This window comes from Chelonia mydas, chromosome 9 (genome assembly GCF_015237465.2).
Source record: "Chelonia mydas isolate rCheMyd1 chromosome 9, rCheMyd1.pri.v2, whole genome shotgun sequence".
In the NCBI taxonomy this organism is placed as follows: domain Eukaryota; kingdom Metazoa; phylum Chordata; order Testudines; family Cheloniidae; genus Chelonia; species Chelonia mydas.
Window position 1 is genome coordinate 35,331,665 of NC_057855.1, and position 26,650 is coordinate 35,358,314.

The 26,650-nt window shown below is 41.6% G+C and overlaps 1 protein-coding gene across 2 annotated transcripts in view; it reads right to left on the bottom strand.

Annotated features, from left to right (window-relative positions):
• The window catches only part of NYAP2 (neuronal tyrosine-phosphorylated phosphoinositide-3-kinase adaptor 2), a 179,109-nt gene that overhangs the window by 83,179 nt on the left and 69,280 nt on the right, over positions 1–26,650 (bottom strand). For both annotated transcript variants that reach the window (XM_043522822.1, XM_037909492.2), the window contains one exon: positions 11,346–11,644. In XM_043522822.1, the coding sequence (XP_043378757.1) occupies positions 11,346–11,644 (299 nt within the window). The remainder of the gene's footprint in view (positions 1–11,345; positions 11,645–26,650) is intronic.

Genomic DNA, 26,650 nt, shown 5'->3' on the forward strand with positions numbered 1-26,650 from the left:
AATGAAGCTCTTATTTAATAAGAACTCAACTATGCCATTTAGGCATAGCCCATAGTAAAGGGTGGTACAGAGGCAAACTGAGGTCTCCTAGCACCTCCTATGATTGATTTCACTGTGAGTTGATGGTGCTCAACACCTTGCTTGAGATGCCAAGTATCTTGCAGGATCAGGCTATGATTGCAGGCCAGATTTTGCCACCTTACTTGCATTGGGTAGCATTACTGACATCAACAGGAATATTGGTAATGAGATCTTGAGCACTTTTTGAAAAGATCTCCCTCTTTTGTTATATCACTATAGACTTCTGTTTCCATAGTAATTGAGAGAGTTTTTAAAAACAAATCAAAACAAACAAACAAAACCCAAATCCTTCCTTATAGTACATTATTGCCAGCAATGAGAGACTCCAAATACTGGGATTTTCTGTGCCCTTCTTTTTCTGTTCAGAATGTCTTTCTTCATCTATTTACTGCTGCAGTTCCAGAGGTCACTATGCTAGCACCTGATCCTGCACAGCTTTGATCTGGTGATTACTCCTAATTTACACGAGTAATATATAACAATAACACTTATCTCCTTATGTAGCATTTTTCATTAGTAGACGTTAAACTGCTTTATAAAGGAGGGCAGTATCATTATCCCCATTTTACAGATAGGGAAAATGAGGCAGAGAAATGGGACAATATTTGGCCAAGATCAATCAATGGGCCAGTGGCAGAGCCAGAGCCAGACACAGAACCTGGGTCTCCTAAGTCCTGCTTTAGTGCTCTAACCACTAGGCCATTAATTACAATGGGACTAATTGCTTGCGTGGCGTAAGGGTTTGAATGTAAATAGAATCCTATACTTGCTGTCAAGATCACTCATCTCAGCTTTGAAGACAAACCAATAAATAATTCAGAGCAATGGATCAATATTTGTGACTTCCGTGTTTTTGTTTTTAAAAGCCCACATGTAAGAACATAAACTAGTTCCATAGGGGTGCTTCGGCTTGAGGTATTGTCATTACTGGCAGCTTTAGAGTAAACTCCATTGTTGTTTCAGTGTTTTCTTGGGGCCCGTGATTCCCTGACTGAGGGACTTGTTGCTGCTGCTGTAGTATTTATTCACCCTAAGTAATAACACCCAAACATTTCAAAACTTCCATTGTTATAAACACAAATCTAATTCAATCAAACTGTCCCTATGGAGGAGACAGTTAATCAGATGCGGGCTTTCTGCACTTGGGGCAGAATCAACTTCAGCAAAGAGCAGGACTGATATATAGGCCCAGCTACTGTATTCTCAGGGAAGTGACAATGGGCCAAGTCCTTCCATGGGTGTGGCAGGAAGGAGGATGCTCGGAGCCTTCCTCTTCTTGCAAGGCCCACCTTAGGACAGGAGAGGAAGGATTAGCTTGCAGTTAACGCACTGTAGTGAGTCATGTAAGCCCCAGATCCACAAAGGTTCCTAACTTCCATGGAAGTTAGAACCTAAATACCTTCGCAGCTCTGGCCCTTAGTATCTCTGCAAGCTGCCTCTTAACCTGCAAAGCAGTGATGGCTATTTCCTTTCTCTCCTGCTTTGTCTGCCCTGTCTATTTAGATTGTAATCTCTCCAAGGCAGGGACTGTGTCTTTTGCTATACAGTGCTTAGCATAGTGGGGCCCTGGTCTCAGCAGGGGCCTCTAGATGCTGTTGGAAAATAAATAATGATAAAGGGCCAGGTTCAACTGCATTCAAAGGCTGCATCTGCACTGTGAGCTGGGGTGGGATTCCCCGGCTCGTGTCCACATTCTCACACTAGCACAAGCATAGATAGCACTGTAGATGGGGTAGCAGAGGTAGCAGCAGCAGAGGCATTGCTGAGCCATGCCGAGTACAGACCGGGACGTTTCAGGCGGGTTTGTACTCAGCCCTGCTTCTGCTCCTGCTACCTGTGCTACTGTGGCTAAGCGGCTATTTATACTCATGCTGGCTCAATGAGTATGCAAGTGTGAGTGTGTGCACATGAGCAGGGATATCATGTCTAGTGTAGCTGTAGCCAAAGAAGCATAGGGACTGTTCCCTCCCTATGCCCTTGGTGTGTGTGTAGGGGGTGGTGGGGGGGGCAAGTAAGTCTGGGGAGTGGTCTTGCTCCCCACTCTGCACTAGCACACAAAGTGGTACTGGCTTGGTACTGGTACGGGGTGCCAGCAGCACCTGGTGTTCCACCTGTGCCCTTTGGAGAGCCGGAGGGATTCTACATAGCAGACTTCCTCTCTGAGCTCCACCAATTCTACCTCCCCTCCCCGCCCACACACACCCTGAACATAGAGCACACTTAAGCCTAGTGTTAGATGCATGCAGTTTTGTTTTTATTTTTCTATTAATCCTCTCAAAAGCTGGAATTACTCAAGTGTAACTTACATGCTAACCAGTTGAGTAATATTTACTGAAAAAATATTATTCGTGATCATCTCCGAAAGGTGTTACCAATAAAGCTGTGACAAGAATTATAACATCGTACCAAGGAGTGGACACAAAATTATGGTCTTTAGTTGATTTGCTGACAACAAAGAGGTCAAATGTACTGTCATCCAGATTTTGGCCTCTCTTGCAATCCTGTGCAAGCCCACTGAAACCAGCATAACTCCACAGAACGTATACTGAGTTAGAATTTGAACTTGTGTATTCCAGCTCACACGCCTGTAGTTCAAAGCAATGACCGTTACAATTGCCAAGGTATGAACGGTAATGAAGAACCACCACCACATGTAGATAATACAGACAATGATGGAGAACAGAAGATTCTTGGTGAACTTTTGTGTCAAATGGAGCCACTAGCGACAACAGAAGAATGGCCTCCCACAAAGAAGTGTCTGAACACCTACATTATTCAACATCTACACAAATGACCAGCCAAGCTGCTCTGGCACAAGATGATTTATCTACACAAGGAATGTGGAATAGTAGCGAGTAGGTGAATGTACTTAACACCTTATATGAGTACTATGCAGCAAACCAGCAGTGCATTCCATCTCAAAAACCAAGAGGCCACATGTGAACTCAACATCAGCTGGCTTGGAATGAAAATTACTCATTCCTGTATACCTTGGCGTCACTCTTAAACATGCACTGTCTTTTAGAACCCACGTTGAGAAAACGAAAGCCAAAGTTAGCATACAAACCAATATTCGCAGCAAGTGCATCAAAGTGGGGTGCAGACCCATCCATTGTGTGATCAACTGGCACATTGCTGCTCCTCTGATGAAAACACAAATGCAGCATGGGCACAATCCCCTCAAACAAAGAAGCTAGACCCTGCACACAATACTGCCTGCTGATTTATTACAGGATGCCGTTGCCTACTGTGACAGGGTCGGGCCAGATGGCTACAGGAGAGTGACAGAAGGCAGATATATTAGCCTCAGGTTAAGTAGGTCCCTTTTCCCTGGGTAAGGTAATAGGGAAGGTTCCAGAACAATCAGGAACTTTCTGGTAAACAATTCAGGCAGACAGGGAACACCTGCAGCCAATCAAGAAGCTGCTAGAATCAATTAAGGCAGGCTAATCAGGGCACCTGGGTTTAAAAAGGAGCTCACTTCAGTTTGCGGTGTGCGTGTAAGAAGCTGGGAGCAAGAGGCACAAGAAGTTAAGAGTGAGAAGGCGTACTACTGGAAGACTGAGAAGTACAAGCATTATCAGACATCAGGAGGAAGGTCCTGTGGTGAGGATAAAGAAGGTGTTAGGAGCAGGCCATGGGGAAGTAGCCCAGGGAGTTGTAGCTGTCATGCAGCTGTTACAGGAGCCACTGTAGACAGCTGCAATCCACAGGGCCCTGGGCTAGAACCCGGAGTAGAAGGCGGGCCTGGGTTCCCCCCACCCCTCCATCCCCCCAACTCCCTACTTGATACTGGAGGAGTTGAACTGGACGGTGGGTTCCACCAGTGGGGAAGGTCTCTGGCCTGTTCCCTGATCCACTAGGTGGATCAGCAGAGACTGTGGGGATTGTTCTTCTTCCTTTCCCCATGCTGGCCAGTGAGGAGGCTAACTGAGTGAACGGCAGATTTGAGCCATGAAAGTGGCCAAACTGAGGGCTGCTGTGAACCTCTGAGGCGAGAAAATCCACCAATAAGCACAGGACCCACCAAGGCAGAGGAGGAACTTCGTCACACTACCCATATCAACAGCCTCTACATCCGCGCAGGTATTGCTCCTCCGGCTATACTCCAGGAGGTTACAGTAGAGTTGAACACACAAAGCTAATGTGCAGATCTAAGATATCCACTATATGACATTGGCTCCAAGTCGACTGAAGTCACAACAAAGTTATCGTGCCATTGTTAAACCCCTAACATTGTCACCCAAACAGACAAGTGTTCAGTTATGGCAAACAAAGATGGAGAACGACCTTGTACGCCTCTTTGCTCCAGCTCCCAGCAGTTGAGGACCTACCTGGTACAGATCAGCCCTGGATTACATGGTCCTAATCAATGCCATAGTGGAGCTGGCTCATCTAGAGATGCAATGATCAAGTGGGGCTACATCACTGGCCCCCGGATCTGTGACTGCAGCAGAAACATGAAGCATCTCCTGCAATAACAGTTGCTTGCGCATGACTGCTCTTCCAGTGACCTGGCAGAGTGCAATGATCAGGCAATCACATGTGCACAGACATGGTGGGAAGCAGTTTGAGGACAAGACAAGAAGAAGAAGAATCAGTAAAACAAACACCAAGTTATTTTGGGGTTTGCATCTGCATTTTTTTAAAGTCCCATTCTGGCTCATTATGACCCCGTGGAGATGAGGATGTATTCTGTTTAGCTGTTGCTAGTGTGCGTGTTATCCCAACATAGCTCCGTTTGCTGTATTTACAGCATGCTTATAAACTGAAAAGCATGAAGTGCCAAACACAGTTGCAGCATGTCAGGCATATGCTGCTTGATGTCACCCAGTGTTAATCTATGCGGATGATATGAAAGCGGCAACTTTGTGTGTCAACCAAGAAGATTATATTCGAACAGTGATTAGCTACAAATTAGTGACAAACTGGAGAATGGGCAGTAGGTTTACTAGGAGCCTGGCACAAAATCTCTTAAGGCTCATTTTGGCTGAGCCCCCTCAACTCGCACTGAATTCAGTGCGAGTTGAGGGTGCTCAGCACTTTGCCTGATCAAGGCTTTAGGAAGAAAATGCTTTTAAGTTCCTGCTCCATTCAATTCAATGAGAGTTTTGCCATTAGCTTTAATGGGAGTAGAATTAGAGCTTAATTGAACAAGAAGGTAAGGGAAAAGGTACGAGGATAGAAATCTAATTTATTTTCTATAGAATAATGTGTGCAGCTGTGTTCTGTTCTCTTTCCTGTAGCTCCACATGAGTTTTACAGGACATAGGTATTACAATGGATAAGCTCTAAGGATATGTGTGGGATTTAATATTCTGACCTGATCCCGCAAACCCTTACCCGAGTAGTACCATTGCCTTCAACATTTTCAGGTCAGCTCTAGCAATGAGGCAATGGAAACCGAAGCTTTGTTTTTCCAGTGGCTTTTAATGCTTTTAGGGAGACATCCAGTAGACTAAAATAATCCAGGATCTGGTTTTATCACAGAATTTCAGCTCATGGCTAGTGGAAATACTGTGAGAAGGCCCATTATTATGTCTCCCTGCAGTGCAAACAACCCAATGAAAAGGTATCTGCTATGTGTACCTATACACTAGGTTAAACATAATGTAACTTAAGTGTAATAAATACATTTATGGATATTGCAGGCAGGCTGTATTTCTCATCTCGCGCTCTTTTTGCATGTGGAATGTCACCCCAAGTAAATGATCTATGTCCACGCACAAAATAGAAATGTGAAATGTATAAAGTGATTTCATCAAATGAAAAAAAGCCATTAAGCACACAAATCCTAGTGCAGGCTCATCTGTCATAGCTACAGTACTAATCATCAGTTCCCCAGCACAGAATAATTCCCTAGCTGGCAACTAGATTGTCATGTCTTTTAATACTGCATGGTCTGTTCTCCATTCAGTGCTTGTAACTTCCATTAACATCAATAAGTACGCCTATGTGCCTTGAGTGGTAGAAGATACCCCTGTATGGATTCAAAACTTGTTTACAAATTCCTCAGAAAAAAATCACATTGTGCTCATTGTTCTTGGCAGAAAGCTATCACAGCTGCATTGGAACCTCTGCTTTTGTTCCACTTTTTTCTGACCAGAGGGACCAGACAATACACCAGAGCAGATAGAAGGTGGCGTGGAATGCCGAGAAAAATAATTCAGCTCTGGGAGTCTGCCAGCGGAAAGTGGGGTTGCAGCAGAAAGGTGGTTACTGAAACTGCAGATCCAAACCTGCAGTGGCAACCTCAGCTAAAAATAAGCAAAGGAGACAACCACCCGTGACGGCATATCTTAGAGCTAACCGAGTGGTTAGACTGAGCTCTTTGCTGTTAGTTCCTGTTAGAATCCAGGCAACTGGGAGCAAGCAACCGTTGCAGCCTTAAGGGCCAAACTGTGGCTGTCTTCTGCGTGGGCTAATACACTCATAGTTACAGGGAGATGTTCCTTGTCCCCACCAGCAAAATCAGGCAGGACCTGATCCTGCTGTTTGCAATCCCTGAATGAAAGGCAATGTGGCTTTCTGGCCTGAAGACTGGAGCTAGGGAGAAATACATGCTGCATTTTGTTTTTGTTTTTTAAAGCAGTGACTGCATTTTTCGAGCCCCACTGAAGGCACTGTGTCTACCTCTGCCCTATTTAGGCATATTGGGGGAGATTTTCAATGGCACAGATGTTAGTTAGGGAATCAACTCCCATTAATTTTCAGCGGGAGCTGGGCACCTAACTGCCATCTAGAAAATCTCCCCCTTTGTCTCCAGTCACTCCCACTTAGGTGCTACACCTTCGCAACCCCGCATCACAGCTGTTGCTTGGGAAGAGCTGTAATTTAGCTGTAAGTAGTTTAAGGGTAGTTCAGCTTAGCAGCAGGGTGAGGATCCTGGCAAAACAATATCAGAAAAAGCTACTTAGGTATATGGAGTGAATACTTATTGAGGGCCAAATGCTGTCGTGATTTATATCCATACTACAAGACTCTATAGGGTTACACAAGGAGTAGTCAGGGAAGAACACTGCCCTTGAAATATGAAGCAACAGCCAGGGAAAGCGGGAATGGGAAAAAATGTATTACATAATAAGGATCTTCTGACATATTTCTTCCATTAACAGGCACACAGCTAGGATGGAAAAAGCTGGTTATAAGCCAGGAAACATCATTCTTTAAATAAATTATTAGCCAATGTAGGAAACAAAAGGAACTGAGAACTGCATAAAGCTACTGAAAGCTCTAAATCCATTTCAGTCCAACTGCTGTTTAGCTCATGTGGCAACAGTTCAAGCTCATAGCAGGTGGTTAGCAGCTTGGGTGGGTAAGTAACTGGGAATTTATGAGAGGCACTGCCTTTTGAACAACTCCAATTACAGTATTAATTGCCTTTTTCCAAAGCTACATATTCTCCACAAGTTGACTGCTTGTAGAGGTTACTGAGCAGAAGAAATGCTTTTATCAGACAGAATTACAGAGCAGCAGGGTAGATGCCTCACATTCAGGTAAACACACACACGCGCACACACTTAAATGGGCACCATAAGTGAGGATTTTCAAGAATGACCTGTCTCTGCATCTTTTAAAATCTAATTTGCTTTTCTCTGGTTTTATGATTTAATTGTTTGTATTGCAGCAGTGCCGAGGATCCCCCAGCTACTGACAAACACAGAAGAAAGAGAGGGTTCCTGTCTCTAAGAGCTTACACAGTCACTCTTTATTCTGTTCTGTTCCCTTCTGTATTTCTTTAAACCTGGGCAGTAAAAATACATCAGTCAGTTTCACTCCTCTTTATATTTGTTATGTGCCATACAAGACAAAAAGCAAGATAATGTCCCCACCCTGAAGGAGCTTACTTTCTAAAATATCTCTTTCAGGTTGCCAAGCACTAGGGCAATGATATGATGTGGGATGCAAAACAGCTGTTTCTATTGGAAGTTTAAATCTCCATGGAAAGACAGCCTTAGATTTTGTAAAAACTGGGTTTTATAAATCCAAACATGTGGAACAAATGTCACCTGATGAAGGCCCTTTAATTAGTAAGGGGCAGGGGAGGGGCAGAGAGAAGAAGGAATAATATAGCCTGATAGTGTACACAAAGATATAGAAACATACCAATCAAATTAAAGAGAGGTCACAGGAATTTCTCTGTCTTAGAAATTGCTCCTTAAATCACAGACAACTTGAATATGCTGTGATACCACACACACTGGAGCATTATCACATTGCTATATAAGGAGGTTGGGCTAATGTGTGTCAGCACAAGTTAAAAAGATTTTTACACTATAGCAAATTTGGAAACAAGAACCTTTATACAAAAAGCAATTTAAGGAGCCACTACCTTTCTGTTTCTGATGCTATTTATGTTTTAAACAAGGAAGGACTTACTAACTTCCAGTCAAGTTTCTCCTATTTACTGTCAGAGTCATATTTAAAAAAATCTATTGCTATGGAAATTATTGTGATGTGACAGATTCAATATTTTGACTTCACCAGAATCAGGAAGCAGAAGAGAAAGTGGGTCACGAGACAGAACCCCTATCATTTTTTTTCAAAATGGATCATTATAGAACAGAATAAAAAGAAAACACACATTGTATTAAAGATGATGTTGACAAATCTCTCCAATGGTTGCCTGGGAAGTTAAATTAATTTTCTTCCAAATTAGCCAGTGGGCCAGATTATAGACAAAAGAGTTGGAATTATCACAAGTTGCCATTAAAGTATACCTGCACCATTTTTGTGCAAACATCTTTGCAAAATATCCTATATGTGTTTATAGAAAACAACAGCTTTGTTTCATAATTTTCCATAGTGGAATCTCCCCGATCCAATAGCACAAAAAGCTGAAAGGTCACTTGATATCAGACCTGTCAGTGATACAAGGCTGACTATTGTCTCTTTTGGGCCTTGGGCCAGTGAAATACTGTGGGGATAAATTCTGGAGGAAATGAAGGAAAAATGTGGTAAACAGCTTAGTTTTTCAAATGGCAGCAGTTTAAAGATTGGGTTTGGAGTGTAAGAAGTTGGATTTGGATCTGTGGGCAGAGTGACACAATGGAATATGCATGACAAATTCCATTTTCAGATTGTTTTACCTATCAACACATGTGAGATATAAATCTATGCTCTAATTCAATCTCTGTCTATAAATAGCCAGTTGAGCTAGGAGCTTTGAAATTTTTTTATTGCCTTTTGAAAATCTGATTGGTTAAAAAAGGGTTATAGCATGAGCAAACCCAACAAGTATTTCTGACCACAACCGAGCCCCAATGGACACAGACATGGAGAGCAATATACCACATCAAGTGTCATAACTGACATGTAATGTGGGGAGTGAGAGTAGACCAGCACTGACTAAAAATAATCTGTGTCATTCTGACCCTAAGGAATCCCTTTTACATCTCACACTAGGAAGCAGAACTAGCTTGATGTCTCCCAGTAGGGAGCATAGCTAGTTCTCCTGCTCCACTAAAGACAACTCTAGCCTGGAGGGGAGGAAGGAAAGATCCTAATAACTTGTCCCCTCCTAAACAGTTTTTGGTGGAGAAGGAAGGACCTCGTACCCTGCCTCCTTTTCACTATTTCTGCTGAGGGGTTGGGGTGGAAAGAGCGGGCACAGGTTTTGCCCTAAATTGGGAAGATCGGGAAAAGGCAAGAATCCTTCTAGGTTAATTAATCTAATAATGGTTTGTCAAGGTTCCTTTCCCACTCTGAACTCTAGGGTACAGATGTGGGGATCTGCATGAAAGACCCCCTAAGCTTATTCTTACCAGCTTAGGTTAAAAGTTCAGCAAGGTACAAACTTTTACCTTTTGTCCTTGAACCTTTATGCTGCCACCACCAAAGTATCTAACAAAAATAACAGGGGAAGTGCCCACTTGGAAACATCTCCCCCTCCAAAATATCCCCCCCAAGCACTACACCCCCTTTCCTGGGGAAGGCTTGATAAAAATCCTCACCAATTTGCATAGGTGAACACAGACCCAAACCCTTGGATCTTAAGAACAATGAAAAAGCAATCAGGTTCTTAAAAGAGAATTTTAATGAAAGAAAAAGTAAAAGAAAAACCTCTGTAAAATCAGGAAGATAAATACCTTACAGGGTAATCAGATTCAAAACATAGAGAATCCCTCTAGGCAAAACGTTAAGTTACAAAAAGACACAAAAATAGGAATATACATTCCATTCAGCACAACTTATTTTATCAGCCATTTAAACAAAACAGAATCTAACGCATATCTAACTAGATGGCTTTTTTTTACCAGCTTAGGTTAAAACTTCCCCAAGGTACAAACTATTTTACCTTTTGCCCTTGGACTTTATTGCTGCCACCACCAAGCGTCTAACAAATATATAACAGAGAAAGAGCCCGCTTGGAAACATCTTTCCCCCCAAACCCTACACCCCCTTTCCTGGGGAAAGCTTGATAAAAATCCTCACCAATTTGCATAGGTGAACACAGACCCAAACCCTTGGATCTTAAGAACAATGAAAAAGCAATCAGGTTCTTAAAAGAAGAATTTTAATTGAAGAAAAAAAGTAAAAGAATCACCTCTGTGAAATCAGGATGGTATATACCTTACAGGGTAATCAGATTCAAAACACAGAGAATCCCTCTAGGCAAAACGTTAAGTTACAAAAAGACACAAAAACAGGAATATACATTCCATTCAGCACAGCTTATTCTATCAGCCATTTAAACAAAACAGAATCTAACGCATATCTAACTAGATTGCTTACTAACTCTTTACAGGAGTTCTGACCTGCATTCCTGCTCTGGTCCCGGCAGAAGCATCACACAGACAGAGAAGACCCTTTGTTCCCCCACCCCCTCCAGCTTTGAAAGTATCTTGTCTCCTCATTGGTCATTTTGATCAGGTGCCAGCGAGGTTATCCTAGCTTCTTAACCCTTTCCAGGTGAAAAGGTTTTTCCTCTGGCCAGGAGGGATTTAAAGGTGTTTACCCTTCCCTTTATGACATGGTTGTTTTACCATTCCTTACAAAAGCCAATATTACCTCTGGGCAATATACACCACCTCTGCAACTATTTTTACCTTTGGGCAATATTTTACTGCTATAGTTCTGAGAGAGAGAGAGACTTTACTTTTGTAAGTACTCTTGTAATATAACTTTGTCTAGGAAAATGGTACTGGCATAGTTACTTAAACTACAGGTAATACATTTGCAGTGTTTCAGGAAAACTTTATTAATAGGTTGACCTTAACATTGGGTCTCTCTAACACCACATTTCAAATAATTGTATTATTTACCTTCAGTCTTGTCCGGTAGTTTCCCACTCTTACTTGTTCCAGAGTTGACCGTTTCAGATGAGGTGCTTAGTTTGGTGTTGGGATCTCGTTTAGGTTTTGGTGGAGGTTGTTTACGAGAGCAACTACTGCTTTCATCGTCGGTACCCCCAACCGAATGAAGAGACTGGGATCTCACGGTAAAGCCACTAGAGCAAGGATGCGGCAGTCTGTCCTGAGGAGCAGGCATTGTCATAAATCCCATCCGGAAATGTTTGCCCACATAACTTCCTTCATTTCCTCTCGCGACTTCTCCACCTATGCTGTAAGAGAAAAGACATACACATACAGGTAAGGGATCTACCTGCATTTGAACAGCACCTAGAAATGGGGCCTCTGGACATTAATATTTAATAATCAACATCTCATCATAAAAGCTTTTACATAAAAAAGTTTCAGTGATATACATTTCCATGGCGTGGGGTGGAGAGGGTGGAGGATATTTTTTAGTCTTTTTTTTTTCTAAAAAAAAATCTGTGCACTTAGCTAACTTAATCAGAGACAATGAAAATAAAAACAGATTGTGAGGTCAGTTACAATGGTGTAAATCCACAGTAAGTCCAAAGAGGTACCCTGATCTAAAATAGTATAACTGAGATATGGATTTAGCCTTTGGAATTAAAGGGTGGAGATTTGAGATGGTCAACAAAAGGGGATAAAAATTAAGAATTTTAATTTTTTCCTCCTTTTTTAATTTGAAACATTTTAACCAGCTCTGTAGATAGTCCAAAATTGTGTGCATGAGAAGGAAATTTTGCCCAAAATGTCAATACTTTTTCTTATTTATTTTTCAAAAGTTTGAAACATGATTTTTTTTTAATTCCAGAAATACCGACCAGTTCTAAGAAAAAGGCACCTAAACTGGCAGTGACAAGATGGAGAAAGCCCATGTCCTTAACTTGCAACCCCTCTTTCAGATAGTATACAGGTCCTTCAGTTTTACAATTCCTTCTTGTGTTCCAGACTCGCTGGTGTGTCATGGCTGATTTGGGCCAGATCTTCTTTTCCCCTAAGGGACCTACCTACCCACTGGCTTTATTTTATAATCCTGCTTTAATGAGCCCATATATCCTGTGGAGTGTGGAGTATCACAAGCTGTTTAAAACTTTTTAATTTCCCTTCTAGCTCTTCAGCAATATATACATTTTTCTCTTCAGCAAGGCTAAAAATCAAACCAGGCCAAACCATTCTGTAGCTATTACAAGCCAACACAGAAAAGCCTTCAGAAGTGAATGTCAGGTAAAATTTTCAAATCATCACAGCATTAAAACTTCTCTTCTGATTTTTACCAACCTTTTCAGGAAACAGTCACCTCTGGGATGAGATGCAGTAGGCAAATGTTCAGGAAGAATCTCTCTTTCTCTCTCTGAAGTAGTTAGAGGGTGAGGTTTAAAAATCAGTAATAATAGGAAATCAGCTTCAGTTTTAACTATGAAATAGCTACTTCAATTCTACAAATACTGCTTTTATATTTTTATAAAACAGTTGAACCCCCCCCCCCCTAAATAACACTACTTTAAGTAGTTAATTTGACTTTTTTATCTGAAATATATTTTTCTGTTTCCCACTCTGACTTTTCTTTTTAAATGGTTTCCTACATGGCTTTTTTCACTCTTATCTCTGGTTATACAATTTCATAGGGATGTTCACTGAAATCATTGTCAAGTCAAAAATCAAGTTATGATGTAAGATCTATATTTACTGCCATATCCCAAGCATTTTCTATTACTGATCCCACATGAAGATCTGAAGACTCTACAGAATTGTAAACTCTTTGAACCAGGGATCATCTTTTTGTTCTGGGTTTGTACACCTCCAAGCACGGTGGGGTCCTGGCTTGTGTCCAGGGCTCCTTAGGTGCTACCATAGTGCAAATAATAAACAATAAAATAATAAAACATTAAAAAACGCTCATCCCATGTTATTTTAGGGTAACAAGCAGTTGACTTCTAAATTTTGTATGCTGTGAGAACAACATCTGGCGAGATATAATTAGTGCATTTTATCAGTCTGTGTCTCTATCTAGTATTTGATATACGGTTGTACGCTTGAAACGTTAAAAGTAGTACTTCGACTCAGCTCAGATTTTATAGCAGTGTGACAAGAACCTGCCCACAGGACAAATCCCAAACATCAGAAGTTCAAGAGGAATCTTTAGGAAGAAGAGAGAAAATTGGTCTTGCAAAAAAGGGTATTACTTTAGAAATGTAGCACCATGGATTGATCTGTACTTCCAGGTACTCCTCTATGACTGTAGACATACATGCATCTTAGGAAATAAAAATCATGGGATCTAGTCAATCCCTTTGGAATAAAAAGAATGCAAGGGAAAAATGCTCCAGAAATAACTCTCATACAGGGAAATGTAAACTCCACCTTATTATCCCATCAAATCTACATGAATCTGCAATGTGAGCAGCAACAAGGTAGTGAGGTAGAAGTGTGAAAGATGAATGGATAATGGGAATGCAGTCCAGATTCTCAGGAGACAAAATAACCCGGAACAATTTAAGTAAATCACAGGTATATGAGAAGGAAAACTCAGCTGACTTGGATCTGAATGTATAGAGACAGGTACCAAAATGCATTGGGGATGACAGTTCTGCACACAGTATTTCTTCTGCAGTACATATCAATTCTGGAATGCTGTTCTTATTTATGCTTATATTTCTGGAATGCAAACACAGTTTGTTTCAGTTAAAAACCTTCAGCAACACAGTAAAATGAATGGGGATTATATCTGTAACAGATATCCAAACCATTCAGACAGCTAGTTACGTACACTCTCAGTTACATACACCTGAACCATATGGCCTTCATCACAATACATACAACTTCCACTCAATACTTATTGTCAGTGGGTAAAATGTTTAACTTGCTCCCATTTTAATGTCCTGTTTGAAGTGATCCTTCATTAGGATAATACTGAGTAAGGGATCTGGCAATTAATACACCTCTGTTTCCGAAAGCTAATGCCATTTTTCTACAGCTCACTTGAGGATTGAGCAAGCCCTGTGCATCACATTCATAGAATCATAGAATCATAGAATATCAGGGTTGGAAGGGACCTCAGGAGGTCATCTAGTCCAACCCCCTGCTCAAAGCAGGACCAATCCCCATTATGCTGCCCTCCCTCCCTTTGATCTCTGGGGAATCAGAAGAACACCTCTTTTTTTGTTTAATTACATACTTCTTGAGATGATAAGCTACAGCTTATATCAAATATGCACTGTGTACCAGATGAGATAATAGCACGTTGATGATTATATGCTCCAAAAGCAACAGTCTACCACATGACCTCAGGGAGAATCTCTATTAGTTCACAATACTATTTCCACTCTTTTCTAAGTTCCAGCCACTAGAAGAAAAGTCTATTATAAAAGGCTAGAAATTGAACATGTCTTGACATATTCCATCCATTAGAGGCAGTGGTGCACATATAGATAAACTAGCACATGTTTACAACCAACTTATTATTGAATCATAACGGGCGTCGATTCCAGAGGGATTTTCAAGCAAAAAAAATCAAAGGTAGAACTTGATGTTTTCCTCCACAATTTGAAGATTAATAATTAAAAACTACCAAGCAATCAACCAACCAACTGGTGGCTGATTTAAATGATCAACTAATCTTTCCATAAATTGTTCTGATAGTATAATCCTCTGATTTGCCACAACAAAAAATGCCTGTCACATCATGTAAAGAGGATTACCATTTAAACGTATTGAAGGATGCAGGTAGGAGATCCACTTTAATCCTTAATTCTACTGTATTTATATATTGTGACAAAGTTCCTCCTCTACCTTGGTGGGTCTTGTGCTTATTGGTAGATTTGCTCATCTTGGAGCTTCACAGCAGCCCTCAGTTCGGCTGTTTTTGTGAATCCACAGTCCAGGTCAACTCCTCCTGTGTCTGACCAGGAGTTGGGAGGTTTGGGGGGAAGCCGGGCCCACCCTTTACTCCGGGTTCCAGCCCAGGGCCCTGTGGAATGCAGCTGTCTAGAGTGTCTCCTGGAACAGCTGTGCGACAGCTACAACTCCCTGGGCTACTTCCCCATGGCCTCCTCCCAACACTTTCTTTATCCTCACCATAGGACCTTCCTCCTGGTGTCTGATAATGCTTTTACTCTCAGTCCTCCAACAGTCCACATTCTCACTCTCAGCTCCTAGTGCCTCTTACTCCCAGCTCCTTACAAGTACACCACAAACTGAAGTGACCTCCTTTTTTAAACCGAGGTGCCCTAATTAGCCTGCCTTAATTGATTCTAGCAGCTTCTTGATTGGCTGCAGGTGTTCTAATTAGCCTGTCTGTCTTAATTGTCTCCAGAAGGTTCCTGATTGTTCTGGAACCTTCCCTATTACCTTACCCAGGGAAAAGGGACCTACTTAACCTGAGGCTAATATATCTACCTTCTATTACTCTCCTGTAGCCATCCGGCCCGACCCTGTTACAATATATAGGCACATTTGTTATGTATACAATGCTCTGAATAGAATATACTAATCAGAAGTAATGATTTCACTTCCATATAGAGATGTTTAGATTGTATACCATAGACCAAATTCTGTCCTCAGAAATTAACGTACACAACTTTCATTGTGGTGGTGGTTTTCCCCTTTGTCTAAGAAAACACAGGACCAGGAAAAATGCCTGTGGATTTTATCATCCCTTCGAATGATCTTACACTCCCCGATAAAAATTCTATTTCCTCTAGATTTGCAAATCTTTGTTATATGCCAAATTTACTTCTAAATTATCTGCAAGTCATCATAGGCTGACATTCCAAAAGATTTAGATTTGTCTTGGGCTTTTTCCCATCTTTAAAAGCTGTGGTACTCCTATAGTATAGTAAATCTGGAAAGTCTCCTATTTGGCAGAGAAATGGGCATTTGGAGGTCACTTTGAAATTTTGAGCGATCAGCACCTACTCTTGAAAGAGATGCTTACTACTGGTTACATGCGCACACACATCGGTGCACGCACCCACCCACGGCTAAGAGTATGCCAGTGCCATAAATTACATTGACATATTAAACTACTCACGCACCCGCCAGTTGGCTCAAAGAGCACCAATGCAATAAATTGCATGCCAGTTAAATAGTAAACTTTACACCTCTGCTATATTTGCCCTCGAACAGCTTTCATGATACTAACTACTGAAGATTTCCTGAGACCTGCCCCTGCAGGAGGTGTGCAGTATTTGCACCTATAGCAAGACAGAAGTATGAACACAAATAGCCAGAACAAACCTGATGTGTCCCAAGCAAAGGACATTTTTTCCACAGGACATTTTTTCATTTTCTGTCTAATTCTTACACATGTACACTAGTAACCACCAAAATGGCCTTTATTAGTAGGGCAGACACACAAAGTCGAATCAATCCCTGGAGTTCCCCAAAGGACAGAATAAGCCCACAGCTTCTTCTAAAGCTACCACCTGTATCAAAGATGTGACATGAATGCTAGTAAAAGACTAGCCTTCTGTTCCTGATCCCCGTTACATGACATGGTTACAAAAGGTCTCACACTATTGAGGCGATTGTTAGTAGCACAGCAGTAGGCGCTCTTTAGAAGCATGCCTGGCACTTTTCTCCCATTCACTAGAGGCAGTGAGCCAAATCTTGATCTCAGGTACATGAGCTAAAATCCAGAATAACTCTGTCCAAGTGAACAGAGTCACACCAGATTTATACCAGTATAAATGAAATCAGATTTATCTGGACCTGCCATTTACCTTTGTCTTCCCCCCAAACAAACAAACTCACTAAAGTCGTTTTGGAACCTGAGTCTCCAACATTACAATGCCTTGAGCTATTGAGAGAATTAAAGGATTTATTTATGCACTCCTCCAACTTGTAAGGAGGAGCTGGCTGGAGCTAGAATGTCCTGCTACAGCATAGCGGACTGAGAAAGATTTATACATACTTTGCTGCATAAAGGACTATTGAGACAGCTACTAGAAAGAATTGTGTAGATGATCTCATCCCATTAATTTTGACAGGAAAGTGCCTGAGCTCTCCATTGTACTGGTAATAGGTTCCCTCTCATTTCAAATGTGTATTATATGAGTTGCTGAAAATGTTACAGTTTATTAATATATATGGAAATGCAGATTTGGATTATTCCCTTGGGAAATTTCAATTTGAACTGGTTAGGTTCAACGGCTTCTATGACAGAGCAAAAAATGTGCCCAAGTAACGTTAAAAAAACAAAACAAAAATAAAACTGGACATTTGTCAGCAAAAACTAAGGTAAGGGGTGAATTGCACAGTGATAACATTTAATCATGTAAAGCACTCATGTTATAGACAGAGTAAAGTGATGGCTCTTGGAGCTGGAGATGCACTGTGGGACATTGATCGGACATATAGTGGTTAAGTATGTAATGTGCGCTTCCTACAGCTCACCTGGCCATGCCCGTTTTGGGCCATTGAACATTGCCAGAACACTAGCTACCTCCTTCTTTGATGAATTAGGGGTCAACAGAGTTTCCTGCCTTCTCTCACTCCCCTAGAGACAGTTACAATTTGACACTTAGGGTCCAATTCCAACACTCATATAAGGCAGGATTTACCTTAAATTAAGAGGAAAACTAGTGGACTTCAACTGCAGTATCTAAAACATGCACAGTCATTATTCTTCAAGCTAGGTTAAATACATAGACTATAATCCTTTCCCCACTGAAGTCAATGCTAGGATCAGCTGGGTTTATCTCACTAAATCAATTCCCTACCATGTCAGGGGCCTAGGGTGTTGGTGCACCTCAGTCCTTTCTGTTGTCTGTTTGTGGCACATAATTGTTTAGTCTCCAGATGGCAAAAACACTTTGGTCTAATACTGGTTGTTGGGCTGGATGCAGCGTTGGCTGGGTGATGCGATCCACAGGCAGTCAAATTAGTTGATCTGGTGATTCCTTCTGGCCTTAAACACGATGATATCAGTGTTATAATTGACTTTGATGGGGCCAGGATTTCACCTGGATTGAGGAACAATAGATGATGAATAAAGCTGATCTGACAACAGGGAAAGGAGGGAACCTCAGTTCACAAGAACTCTGAACACAACTGAACTCAGAACTTGGTGGGCCAAGTTGTGGCCTCAGATTCAGGGTTGCCATCTCAACTGAGTCCTTGTTGAGGTCAGAACTAGGCAAGGCAGGGTTAGAAGTCACTAACCTAAAAAAGAGACTAAATGTGTAGCAAATGCTATTAATAACAATAGTTTGCCCATCTCTAGGTTGATAGCTCTGGTGTCCTGGCCAAATAACTACTCAGCTAATCATATTCAGCCTATTTAAATTCTACCCATGTATTATAGTGCAGTGGTTCTCAGCCAGGGATACAAATACCACTGGGGGTAAGCAGAGGTCCTCCACGGGGTACATCAACTCATCTAGTTATTTGCCTAGTTTTACAACAGGCTACGTAAAAAGCACTAATGAAGTCAGTACAAATGAAAATATCATACAATGACTTGTTTATACTGTTCTATATACTATACACTGAAATGTAAGTACAATATTTATATTCCAATTGATTTATTTTACAATTATATGGTAAAAATGAGAAAGTAAGCAATTTTTCAGTAAGAGTGTGCTGTGACACTTCTGTATTTTATGTCTGATTTTGTAAGCAAGTAGTTTTTAAGTGGGGTAAAGCTTGGGGGTACACAAGACAACTCAGACTCCTGAAAGGGGTACAGTACTCTGGAAAGGTTCAGAGCCACTGTTATACTGTCAACTGAATATGGCAGTCTTCACTTTCTGACTCAAACTGTGATATAGAATTGTTGAAAAGCTGCCACAGTCTACCCTAGAAGAAGCTGCATTTCCTTGGTGGGTGAAATGATCTTTCTCTCTCTCAGAGTATAATTTAGTTAATGTTTAGGTGCTTGGAAAGATGAAAGGGGCGACTGAAGGGCTTTGCTATGATTATTATGACTTATTTTATTACAAACAACAATAAAGAAAAAAGAGTGTATAAAGGGGTCAACATCCTGAACAAAAAATAAAACCCTACAGAGTACTGGTTATTTTTTTTATTCCACTTTGCTTTACTAGTCAGTCATAATAAAAAGCTTCTTAACTCTGAAGTTGGATACTGAAGGCAGAGAATTTACATTAATTAAGAAATACTGGCCAAACAGAAGTGGTGGCATTTGCTTAATATTTGGACATTGCTTGTCAAACTGTGGAGTCTTTCTACTTCACTTTTTTTCCCCTAATGTGTGTTACAAATAATGGGTTTAAAGTTATTCTGTTACTTTGCTCTATGGAAATTACATCACGAGTTACTTGCAGAAATGTAATTAAAATGCTGTACAGCAAACTAATACAATTATGTTATTTATATATTTATTTTAGAAACTGCAAATACCTTATAATATCACAGTTCTGAGTAAAGCTGGAGGGATTCAGAATTATTGTGGTTGCTTAAATCCCATGATGTTCAAATACTGTAGAGTCACATCTTCTTCCCTGAGCCCTTCTTACCAGTTCAGACCTATAATCTATTGGTTTCATGCCTCAGGCACAAGCATTCATTTTAGGCACTTCATATCCACTGAGAGAGATCTATTTTTCTCCTTCTGTGTTCCTGCATCTGATATTTTAACACTACTTTTGCAGTTCTTAGCTAGAAGATGCCATGGAATTGCAAAGTGTTCTATTATTCGCACAGAACCTTTGCATTTACCTTTGTCATTCACAAGCCGTGAAGAGCTGTGCTTTGCCTCTATAAAAAGAGGCTTCTTGTTCTGGCTATGGCAACCCAAAGGAAGTTATAGTAGTGACTGCTCCTTATTCTGAGTAAGGAGAGACACTTGATAGCAGTTGCTGGCCTGATTCATCTCTTGGGTTAGCTGGCAAAATCCAGGCTGTGGGCCTCAGCAATGGTAAGACCCAGAGGAGTGTGTATCTGTGGAGTAGTGTACCACAAACCATTGCAAAGCCTGCTACCATAGGAAGCCTGTAGACCCAGCTGGTATACTTTCCATAGTAGGTCAGTCTAGTCCAACGAGATACATTAATTCAGAGACAGGGGAAAAAAGAAGATGTTACAGAAATGAACTACGCTGAAAGACAACAGAATGACCTATTGTAGATACAGTGCTAATATTTGACTCAAGAACTGTGTGTGTGCTAGCTAGAGGCATTCTCTTCACTGAATAAATAGAAATTTATTACTCAAAGCAATTAGTATTGTCACAGTTAAGCAAACAGTAACTTATTTTAGGATACTTTAACCCCTTGTTTACTCTTATGCCAATTAATATGCACATTCTCTGTTCACATCAAATGTTCTGAAGATAAAGGACTGAAGTGGCTTTGAAATGTCTGTTCCCCACTGGAATAAATTACATATGTATATATTAGGATGACATATTTAACTTTGTATCAGAAAGGCCCTTTCAAGATTAGCATAAATTATATTTGTAAATTGGAACTAGTATCTTCAGTTTTTAGGCATCCACTATTTTTATCCTCAAACAAGATTTCAACAGTCCATGAGATGTAATAGTGATAGATGTGAGGGGGCGGGAAAGGTAGGATCACAACCATGGAGTCAGGGAACTGCACACACCAGTGCTATAATATACAACTATATTGTTTACATTGAGCTACGTCATGTTAGTCAGACACACGAACAGCAGGAGCTTTCCAAATTGAAAGGATTCTGCTTGTATTTTTTTTTTAGTTTAAATTGCATTTTCTTTTCAGCGACCCCATTCCTTGTCTCACCCTTCCCATCCTCTCCCAAGCATAGAATGTCTGCACCATGCTACAGCCCAATCAAACCAAAGGTCCTAATGGCGCCTGATGATCCCACATCAGCATCTTACCAGGATCCGGAAGATAATAAAACCTGTAACATTGATACACAGGCCTGAAGTTCAAGTAAAGAGCCACAAAGGTCAACCCCAGTGTCACTTGCTGTACTGGCCAGCAGGAGCAGCTGATCCAGTGAGCAACAAACACACACTTCCATGTCAAGGAAATAGTTTACTTCTGCCATATGCATCATCTTTAGTGGCAAGAGATCAGATGCTGCTCAAAAAGTCAGGTCTCTCATGACACAGCACTCAGTACTGCTGTGAACTGCTAGGCTTGGCTCCTTTTTTACCAAAGTCAAGTCTATAAACATAGGGTTTGATCCTGCAAACATTGCACATGCAAGTTATCTCCCTTACCCACATGTGTAGTCCTGCTGAAATTACTGAGATGATTCATAGGAGTTTCCTTTGGTTTGTGCTATTATACCATTTGCAAGAGAGGATTCATGTAGCTCTTTCTGGAGCTATATTATATATCCAGCAAAATCATTTCCCAGCAGACTAGCATGTAATTCTACTAGTTGTTTCCCTATTAACACATAAAACATCTTAAAATGAAGAGATGGGTCTGAGCTCAGAACATTTGGTTCCAGAGCCAGAAATTGATTTTGAATCAGGGGTTATGGCTCTTCCCTTTACAGAGATGGGGCAGCCACTCAATTCAGAGGAGTTTAGCTTTGAGTCATAGGACATAGCAATATCCATACTGGATCAGATCCCTCATTGTCAGAGCCTCTCAGTAGGCCAATGTGGGATAATCTGGTTTCCAAATTAGGTCTCACCCTGACCTGTAATAATTAGAGATAAGCTAAAGCCCTGTAGCACGAGCATTAAATTCAGCCAGAGCTGTCTGGAGTGGACCTCCGGTAAATATTTTAGCCCCATGGGGCTAAAGCCCCAAGGCCCCATCCCCACCCTGCAGCTAAAGCCCTGAGCTCTGGTGCACACCCATCTACTATGGGGCAGAAGTCCTGAGCCCCGGAACATGCCCCCCTTTCCCCCTCCCCACCATGGAGAATTGGGGTGGGGGCATAGTGGGCTCTGGGAAATACTCCATGAGAATTTAAGCCCTAAGCATGAGGTTTAACATGTGTATGAGCATCTTCCCTTCCCCGCAGGCACAAAGTTTGGGAGTGATCCTGGGTTGTAGCTGAGTCCACCTCTACCTATAACATCAATGCTGATTTCTTAGATATCGCATGCCAGCACTGTTAGCTGTGATCACATTGCCACAGGAATCCTAGCAGAATTATACACATTGTTATTGTGAAAGTCTGACAGCCACGGCCTTCAAGCAGATTTTTTTTTGGCAGCCCGGGGTGGGGGTGGGGGTACTTCTGCCAGCCTGGGCCAGGCAGCTCCTTTCCCTCCCTGACTGCAGAGCATTCTGCAAGCTGGTAGGTACCAGTGCCACGTGTGTTTGGCAGTGGGTCAGCATGGAGCTGGGAATGCTGCAGCCGAGACCCAGCAGGGCAGCATGAGATCTGGAGCAGCTGAGAACCTGGCGTAGAGTCAGGCAGCAGGGCCACCCAGTTAGTCGATCCCCCCTGTTGGAAGCAGGAGCCAGGTACAAACTCTGTAGAGAATCACTCCCTTCCCCCCGGGCTACCCCTAGCTCCCCTGCTGCCCCTATGTTCCTGCCAGCTCCCCCAACTAGCCCTCAGTGCCCTCCCAGGGCCTCCCACTCCCACACCGGACATTCACCATCTTGGCCACCACTGGGGATTGAACTGGGAACTTTGGCACTAGCTGTGTTAGCATATACAGCTTGACCTAAAGGACCATGCCAAGCAACTGGGCGTTGAAATAGACTCAGTGGGAATGAAAGGAGATACATAACACACACACTGGACGATGGGTTACAAAAGCAGACATTTTTAGTCTTCTAATCAAGACTGTTCACAGCAGGGTTGAATAAAAGGTTTAATATTCTCTCTCAAAGGAAAGGCTTACCATGCCCCTGCTGATATCTATTTTCATAATAACAGCACTGGAAACCTACCAATAATTGGAATTTAGAGAAGGTACTTAAAAAAGAGTCTTAAAATAGAACTATGGTATATTATGTTTACAGCAAATCTGATTTGAATAAAGGGATCCTATAAAGATATGCAGCTCTCCTAGGTACTGGGCAGAACTGCTCACCAACTACTCCTCAGGAAATGTAATGTGCCCCTAAAGGGATGGAAAGAGACAGAGTAGGTGGAGCCATGGATTGCCATGGCTTGCTGGCAACACAAGTGAGTACTATACGGCTCCCCTTACAGGGGTGTAGCATTGTGTGATATCTCGCTGAGGTGGAGTATCTCCACTGCTCTGCCCTCAGGACTGGACGATGATGCTTCAGTGTCACAATCTAGAGACAGATAAAAAACAGCCTGTCAAGGTTCCTTCCCCACTCTGAACTCTAGGGTACAGATGTGGGGACCTGCATAAAACCCCCCTAAGCTTTTTTTTTTTTACCAGCTTAGGTTAAAACTTCCCCAAGGTACAAACTATTTTACCTTTTGCCCTTGGACTTTATTGCTGCCACCACCAAGTGTCTAACAAATATATAACAGAGAAAGAGCCCGCTTGGAAACATCTTTCCCCCCAAACCCTACACCCCCTTTCCTGGGGAAATCTTGATAAAAATCCTCACTAATTTGCATAGGTGAACACAGACCCAAACCCTTGGATCTTAAGAACAATGAAAAAGCAATCAGGTTCTTAAAAGAAGAATTTTAATTGAAGAAAAAAAGTAAAAGAATCACCTCTGTGAAATCAGGATGGTAAATACCTTACAGGGTAATCAGATTCAAAACACAGAGAATCCCTCTAGGCAAAACGTTAAGTTACAAAAAGACACAAAAACAGGAATATACATTCCATTCAGCACAGCTTATTTTATCAGCCATTTAAACAAAACAGAATCTAACGCATATCTAACTAGATTGCTTACTAACTCTTTACAGGAGTTCTGACCTGCATTCCTGCTCTGGTCCCGGCAAAAGCATCACTCAGACAGAGAGAACCTTTGTTTCTCCCCCTCCCCCTCCATCTTTGAAAGTATCTTGTCTCCTCATTGGTCATTTTGGTCAGGTGCCAGTGAGGTTATCCTAACTTCTTAACCCTTTCCAGGTGAAAGGGTTTGTCCTCTGGCCAGGGGGGATTTTAAAGGTGTTTACCCTTCCCTTTATATTTATGACACAGCCTAAAAATATTCCTACTTTTTGAACATAGGGGAAGCTTAATGAACATCAGTGAAGCGGGTTCTGATTGGCTATGTTTTAAAATTTTTGCATGGGAAATGCTCAACTAAAAGCCAAGAAATAAGAGCTCATACACTCCCTCAGAGTCTGAGAGTGATTTCAGATTAGAAACCTGCCATATACAATATTTAAACCGAGTGAAAATTTGTGTTCACTTTAACGGAATGCATGTTTGCACCTTATCAGAAATGGGTGGAGCTTTGACAAAGTTGTACACTTGTCACTTTCAATGGAAAATCATGTTGGGACAGCATCCATTATGCCCGGGTGCATGTGGATGAATGAGTAAGTAATTATTGAAATGAAATATGTAAATTAATTAACATATGAAAGCCTCTAGTTGTGAATTTTAGCTGCTACAATGATTCTATGGCTTGGATCAGTAAACAGAGGATTCTTAGATAGACAAGACCATTTCTCATGGGAGGAAATTTATAGAAAGGAATAAAGGCTTCCTTTTTGGATCAGATACTGGAAAAACTTTAGACTTGGCACAAACAAAGGAAACATGTTGGAGCTCTCGGAAGTGGGATTTGGAAGTCAAGCACACAGGAGCCGTGCTTTGCTTGCCAAGGTATTACCTTGTCTCTAGCCTTTCCAGCAACAGGCTTATTTCCAGCAATGATTTACAGACACTTTTCTAAGGCCATCTAATCAATATGAGTCTACTTTCCTTTTAAATATACAGCTCAAGTAGCAAGCGCAAAGGGAAACATTAAAGGTTTTCAATAGCATGTCAGTTCCCACAGCAGAAGATGTAGGGTGAGATTTTCAGAAGCCCAACAAAGCTGATCTGTAAATCAGGGGAAACTCCACTGAAGTCAACACAGTTGAATCAGTCTGAAACCCATATGAGAACACAATCAGACTCATAATATTTGTATACCACTATTGCTGCTACTACTACTACTTAAAATAATAATGATGCTTATAATGGTAATGCCTAGGGGTCAACTGAAAATTGGACCCCACTTGTACTGTACAGCGATAGAATAAGGAACAGTCTGTGCCCTGAAGAGATTCAGGCTACCCAGACATGACAGAGAAAGGGTAGGGAAAAGGGTTAGAGCATAAAAACAGAGGGATCAGCATGCTAACTGCAAAGAGCATATTAATTCTGAGGTTTCTTTAGTTTTGTCTTGCTATTTAAACCCTTTCAGTGGGGTTATGTAGCAGAAAAGTAAAAACAAAGGCAGGCAGTGGGTTGCAGCAAATAGCCAATGGCAGAATGTTCAGAGTGAAAACTGCAGAGAATAGCCTGAGACATCAGTATCCATAGGTTCCACTCCCTGCTTGAATTGTTTCTCAGGCTGGCTTCTCCAAGAAGCCATGTGAGTGGAATGCTACCAGGACCGGCTCTAGGCACCAGCAAAGCAAGCACGTGCTTGGGGCAGCACAATTCCAGGGGCGGCATTCCAGCCACCCTTTTTTTTTTTTTTTTTTTGCTTCGGCAGTTGCGCTCTTGGAGTGGCAAATTTTTTGCTTGGGGCGGCAAAAAACCTAGAGCCGGCCCTGAATGCTACCTGGGTCCTAGTGCCCGCAGGGGTTTTGCCTACACAAACAGGTGTGCTCTCAAATATTTCAGGTGCATTTTTAGATGCTGCATTAAAAATTGACCCTTAATACACAGGTATCCCTTTCAACTTTAAAACGAAAAGTCGCTGATGTGCTGTGTTTTAGTAGTAAGTCATGTGATTAAAAATTTGGGGCCAGATTTTCATCTATAACTGAGAAAGGCACAGTGTAAGTCCGCAGGAGCTGCAAAGGTGGCATAAAACCCACCTTGGTACTTCCCTGGATCATGGGACCCCTGCATATAGGGCTGATCTGCAGATATAGTCAGAACAGCCTGACAGCTGCTCTGACTTACTACAGCTGCTAATTGTCCCCAGCATAGACACCTCCTGGCTGCACCCTGGTCACATCCCATCCACTGTTAGGAGGAAAATATAGTGTCTACATTACCAGAGAATCCCCTTTCCACTGGAATATTTCTCCCAGAGCCCGTTATCTTGGCTTTATAGCCAGAATATGTCAGCAGCACCATCCACACTTTGGCCCATTATATTTTTGAAGCAAAATACCCATTCATTCCTTGATAGCCACCATATGAAATAAATCCATCATATCTCAGCACTACCAGCTTCTTGTACCTTGCAAAATTACTGCAACCTCTGAAAATTAAG